The following is a 6,527-nucleotide window of genomic DNA, read 5'->3' as shown; positions in this document are numbered from 1 at the left end:
GTCTTTTGCTTTACAAATGACCTGTGATTACTTCATCGGCAGGACACCGCGCCCTGTTTACCCAGCCTAAAAGAGCCTGGGAGGCCGACCGGCCGTCAGCAGGCCACACAAAAGCCCCATTCACCGGTAACAAGAACCCAGACCAACGCTGCCACGTCAAAAAATATTTGAGCATATACAGCACTGGTGCAAATGTTTTTTATTTCTGTGTTGATCATTGGGATGGACAGAAGGCGACAATGCGTGTCGTCATCTGCGATCCTAATCTCCCCCAAAACCACAAAGTAGACTATTAATATTATTAAGTATAAAGGTGTGTGAGCAGGCTGCAATGATATCTGTCTTCTGCATTTTCTGAAAAGTGCAGTGACCTAGGCTACTACTTTCTGGACAGAGGGGACAAACTGAATCTGTGAGAGGTGTTTGGACTTTGGACCGCAGGGTGAAGGGCGCCGATGGGAGCTGGGGCTCTTTGGAGAGCAGCGGGCCGCTCCACAGTCCCAGCTCACCGGGCAGACGGGCGCTCAGGTTTGTCCCAGCAGGAGACATGTTGTGTACTCCTTCTCAAAAGGACCTGCTCCTCTGTGTGCGTGGCTACCGGGGCTTTTCTGTTCCTCCTGGGAGTCTGCCTGCTCTCCTTACCGGAGCCGTTCACGCCGGAGCCGTTTGTCTCTGAGAACAGCGCGGTGACGCTCCTGATATGGACGCATCCGTTCGGTCGGTACCGTAAACTTCCGGATTGCTTCAGGCTCTATCAGATCGGCGGGTGCGCGCTCACGGACGACGGGGGCGCGTACCCACGGGCTGACGCTGTCATCTTTCACCACCGGGACGTCGCCGTGGGCACCGCTGATCTGCCACTGGAACCGCGGCCACGTGCGCAAAAGTGGATATGGATGAACTACGAGTCCCCCGCGCACACACCTAGATTGTGGCGCTTTGAGAATATTTTCAACCTCACAATGACCTACCGGACAGACTCGGACATTTTCCTGCCGTATGGGTATCTGCTGCCCCGTGACCGCAGAACCAAGGGTATCCAGAACCGCTTTGCGCACCCGCTCCGCGCACCCTCGCGTTCACACCTCCTCCGGCCCCGCCTCCTGGCCTGGGTCATCAGCAACTGGTCGGAGTCACATGAGCGTGTGGCCCTCTACTACCAGCTCCGCCAGTACATCCAGGTGGATGTGTTTGGGCGCGCGGGCCGACCGTTGCCCGAGGACAGCAGCAGCGGCAGCGTGGTGCGGCTGGTCGGACGGTACCAGTTCTACCTGGCGCTGGAGAACTCGCTGCACAAAGACTACATCACGGAGAAGCTGTGGAACGCGGTGCGGGCCGGCGCCGTCCCGGTGGTCCTGGGTCCGTCCAGACAGAACTATGAGCGCTTCCTGCCCCCCGAGGCTTTCATCCACGTTGATGACTTTCCCACAGTGCGAGGGCTTGCCCGGTACCTGCTGATGCTGAGGCGCAACCCGGCCCGGCTGAGGCGGCACCTGGACTGGAGAGAAGGCTACAGCGTGCAACAGCCCACCTTCTGGGCTGAACACTACTGTACGGCCTGCAGGGCGGTGAGGAGGACCAGAGGCAGGACCAATGTGGTCAAAGACTTGACACGGTGGTTTCACTCGTGAAAGCAGCAGAATCACCTGACTGACTGTCTGCCATCAAAGATGACCAGACATCTGTTCGTCTGCTGATTTTAATTTATATGACTTTAATTCAGTCAGCCTATGTGATAACTGTGAATCGTAAACCTACTTGACTGGTTTTGATTGTATGTTGTCTTACTGCTTTTCACACCCATTGAGTAAAGTTATTTTCCCAAAGTATTATGGGCTTTCACCTCATCTTCAGTTGGGTGCTGGTAGCCCTACATGGTTTGGTGTTTTTGCACAATATATCCCAATAACGAAAATTTCAACTTTGCATACTATACACTCAAGTTAGCATGTACATTGTTGAATGTGTTTCCACGCAGCCACTGGCTTCAGCTGATTGCACTAAGAAACAGAGACCATCTTGTGATGGCATCACACCAGCCAATGCAAAATCGGTCCAGGGCTGTAAAGTGGGGGGCCCTTTCCCTTCCTACTTACTTCACTAATTCTGGCCCCACCTTCCTCGAATCACACCCACTTTTGAACTTGGCTTTCATTATGATCTCAACTACACACCTGTAAAGTCTCAGGGCTTTATCTTGCGCAATTATGAAACTATCACAGGAACACAATCTGTCAACAGACACACACACACACACACACACACACACACACACACACACACACACACACACACATAAACACCAAGCAAAATTCTCAGAGCCGCCTGTGTTAGTTCCCATTACAAGAGGTGTCTCCAGGACCACATTTTACCATGCTTACAGACACACCCACCAAGTGTCCAAAAACAATACCAGCATCACTGTAACGACCGGGGAAAAAAACCCTAAGAAAGTTATAGTTGCAAAGACAAGACTTGCTTGAGATGAGTACAGTACAACTTACTGACACATGAAGGTGATAACATGGTAACTTTGATACATTATCTATCTCATGCAAGTTTCACACCATTGCAAGGTGACTTTTACCCAGAACTGAAAAGGAAATCAGGGCTACAAAGGAAAAGGGAGAGTGAGACAGAGAGAGAGTGTGTGTGTGTGTGTGTGTGTGTGTGTGTGTGTGTGTGTGTGTGTGTGTGTGTGTGTGTGTGTGTGTGTGTGTGTGTGTGTGTGTGTGTGTGTGTGTGTGGCTTCTCATCATTGACCATTTGATTGCAACACTGACCTGAATGACCTTAAATGTGTTGTTAGACCCCTAACGTTGTCTTTCCAGTGCTGTCCGTGCCTCTGGTGTGATTTGTTAGGGTGAAAGACAGCTGTACTAACACACACATCCTGTCCTGTTTCATTAAGTGTTGATATTTACACAGCCATGCTCTTTTTGCTGATGTTTTTACTGTCCCACATATATATTTTCATAGCTTAGACTTACAGCAATACGGCAGAAAAACCTTAGAAATGAGGGAAGGAAGCAGGCGGTGAACATGTGCGCTTCAGGAGTCACTTGATAGGAATCAGAAGCTGTGATGTGGATAATTTAAATTTACACCTCTGAGTTAGTGCCCTGACACAGAATTAACACTTTATACTGTCAAATGAGACATTTCCTGCAGGCACAAGGGCAGCGAATAACGTCGCCGCTCATAATGAGCTGATGCCTCAACAGCTGTTGAAACCACTGACGTCTATCAGCAATAATGCTTTCAGACGTCCAGAACAGCCAGACCCCTCATCCCTGTCATAATCCCATTCATGCACATGAAGCATATCTAGTTACTGTGAGTAAAACCAGTCTTTATGCTTTCAAATATAGATCCACTACATGTCTTGAAGCTTGTTTGACATATCCTTATTCACACATGGCCTCTATTGTCTGGTGCCGGAAAGCTGACCTTATGGTGTATAAAGAAAGTGAACTCCTCGTGTTGTTTCTTAAGAGCCTTTATGATTAAAAAAAAAAAGATGTAGATAAAAGACTGCAGGATATTTATTGGACTGACTGACTTTATATTACCAACTTCTGCTTGTGATTTTAATGTAATTTCTGGTCAGTTAATTGATAATGAATATCATGTAGTGTTTGATCAGGAATTAGATCTTGGAAATCAAGAAAAAAAAGGTTAAATACAACATAAATATAAAGAAGAAGAAGAAGAAGAAGAAGAAGAAGAAGAAGAAGAAGAAGAGGAAGAAGAAGAAGAAGAAGAAGAAGAAGAAGAAGAAGAAGAAGAAGAAGAAGAAGGAGGAGGAGTCTCCAGCGTCGTCGGTATGATGGAGCAGAGCCAGATCCAGGTGTTCATGAGGTTTGAGATGCTGTGTTCATGACCACTGCCTCTCATGGTGGCCTGTGTAACTGTCCTCTGCTTGCAGGCTTTCACCATCATGGACCAGAACAGATCATTGTTGAGAGCAGCCTGGGTAAGTATCTCGGAGTAGGGATTTTGCATGTCCACATACCCACATAACACGCTCTATTGAATATTTGGTTATTATTTATTTAGACTGTTTAATCTTGCATCAAATAAGTGACAAGGCGCCTTAACGTAACAATGAGCCTAATGAGATGTTCAGGACCCCTCAACCTCATGTTCAGAGGAAGGTCAAAGGTCAGTCTGTACAAAAGTTTCAACGATTGTGCATTTGTTTAGTCTTTATCTTCTAATTTGGAGTTTCAGTGTTAGTCTTCTTTTCTTTTACTTTCCAGAAATATTTTATTTTTAATTTGATTTCTCTTTTTGAGAATTGTTCATTAGATTTGTTAAAACATTTGCATTTCTATTTCATCTTTAATCTATTATCAGTTTTGTGGTCAAATGTGTTGTGTGTAGCTGAAAAGGAACTTACATGAGCGCATGATGGATAACAAAATACATTCATTGTATCTTATGTTGGTAGTTGGGTTTTACTATTTTATTTATTGTATTCTACACTACTGTTACTTGACTTTGACTGGGAGCCCTAATTAATAGTTAAATAGTTTTAGTTTGGTTTGTATTATTGTTTTAAGTGAAACTGATAATTTATTCATGCTTTTAGTCAAGTTTAAAGTTTAGTGTTGCTTTTATTGTATCCCAAAGGAAAAACATGTCTTTGATTGAAGGAACTGGTGCATAAAAACAGGGATTTTATGAAACAACATGGTAATCTTGATGTGCACAACATTGTAGATGGCAGTCTGCATATGTGAACACAATGAATTGCGTATTGTACTGTACTGAACTGAATCGTACCACGCAGTAGCCAGACTCCGCTGACAAAAACTGTCTGCCATCTACTATACGTAATAAACTGACTATGGATAAGAAGGTCTACCCCATACAAACCCTTTTAAAAAATAACCAACCTGTCCCTTTAAATGTTAGCACAAAGAAAATTCAGTAATGACACAAAGTATCGTCTCAAACTGAAGCTGTGCAGTGTGCATTAGTCTGTGCAGACGAAAAACTCTTAGTTGGAGCTCTACCTATTTTTGTGTGTTGACCCAAAGCAGACGATTCTCAACATCTTCAAGGTCTTTGACCCAGAAGGAACAGGAATCCTCAGTGGTGGAGGAGTGAGTGTGGGATCCTCTCCACAGTCTGCACAGACACCACAGACATAACTCTGTGGCCTGTGATACCTACCTCACAGTAACTCATCACTCAGACAACTATGAATTACTTTGGATGGCGCAAAAACGTAAATCACCACCAAAGTTCCATGATGCAGATAACGCCTATCTTGGTCAGGGAAATACAGATCGCAGTTAATTCAAAGTCAAAGAGATGGAAACAGTAATTCTTCGTTCTTGTTGCTCTGCTGCAGGATGAAATATCACCTTGTGTCACAGGCTGACAAGTTTACAGAGAATGGGGTGAGTTGTTGCTTGGCAACAAGGTGAAATATTGGATGTATCAATATGAGATAGTGATTCAAAGGTAACGGCGGTGACGATACAAGTTGAAGGTGAGTGCTGATGAATACCCAGAATCTGAGGCAATTTAATTTGATTTAAACCCCTTAACTACCAGCCAGAGCTTATTACAAAGATCCTTCTCAGCTCTCTTCCAGACCCCCTGTTCAGTAACAGTGCCATTCATAACCTACATGGCCCCTGGCGAGAGACACAGTAATCTCATTTGTACAGCAACAGATGTTTCTCTTAAAAACATCCGTTGACTGGGGAGTGAAAAGTCTGCCTCTCATTCTCTCAAGGGATCAAAGGGACCAGTCTAATCGCTATGAAATCTATCACATTTGTACTGGTTTGAAGAGACATATTGACTTACAGTAGGCTTACTACGTTGTGAAACGTAAGCACTCTCCCTCTCCGTCCCTCTTGCACAGCCTACACATATTTCATGAGGAAGCTTTCATGCTCTGTTTATCAAAAGGCCACACAGGGGTGGGGGGGCGGTGGGGGGGCAGAGAGGAAAATGCATATGAAACAACAAAACCCCCAGACAAATAAATAGCGCAGTGTTCCCATGGCAGCGCGGTGCAGTAATCTGACGGCTGGTTTCCCATGGCTGTGTCTCACTGCCCCATAGACCTCCACTCTGTCTCACTGATGGCTCCTGTGATTGCAATCATCCATCTTACTGTCAGAGGCAAAAAAAAAAGGGCAAGAAAGGGGAAATCACACACACCATCTCTTTCTCTCTAGCTCCCTAGTGTCCGACAAACAAGCCACCCCACTGTGAGCAGAGCCAACACGTGCACCGTTTGTGTTTGTATGTATGTATGTGTGTCCATGCTTATATGATCTACAGAGAGAACATGTGTGGGTGTGCATCTTTGGTTGTCTGTGCCTGCCCATTATACTGCATGATCAGTCACTGGAGTGTACTCGGGGGAGCGGTGGACATGTCTGATCTTGCAGCTGATCAAAAGCACCAGAGACTTGTTCCCTTGTGGCTGTGCAAGCGGGCCTCATATCAACATGTCTCTGTTCAGTAGACAGGAAAAACAAGAGGAGGGAGACAGACAG

The 6,527-nt window shown here is 45.6% G+C and overlaps 1 protein-coding gene across 1 annotated transcript; it reads left to right on the top strand.

The window, feature by feature from the left end:
• Positions 1 to 455: 455 nt before the first annotated feature.
• Positions 456 to 1,807, top strand: LOC310947549 (alpha-(1,3)-fucosyltransferase 4-like; the record flags this gene model as incomplete). Its single annotated transcript, XM_083914390.1, has 1 exon — positions 456 to 1,807. The coding sequence occupies one exon, from the start codon at positions 456 to 458 to the stop codon at positions 1,629 to 1,631; it is 1,176 nt and encodes a 391-aa protein (XP_083770516.1). The 3' UTR covers positions 1,632 to 1,807.
• Between the last annotated feature and the right edge of the window lie 4,720 nt (positions 1,808 to 6,527).

The sequence above is a fragment of the Echiichthys vipera genome (assembly GCF_963691815.1).
Source record: "Echiichthys vipera genome assembly, chromosome: 5".
NCBI lineage: Eukaryota > Metazoa > Chordata > Actinopteri > Perciformes > Trachinidae > Echiichthys > Echiichthys vipera.
The sequence above is the reverse complement of the archived record's forward strand: the minus strand, read 5'-3'. Positions and strand labels throughout refer to the sequence as shown.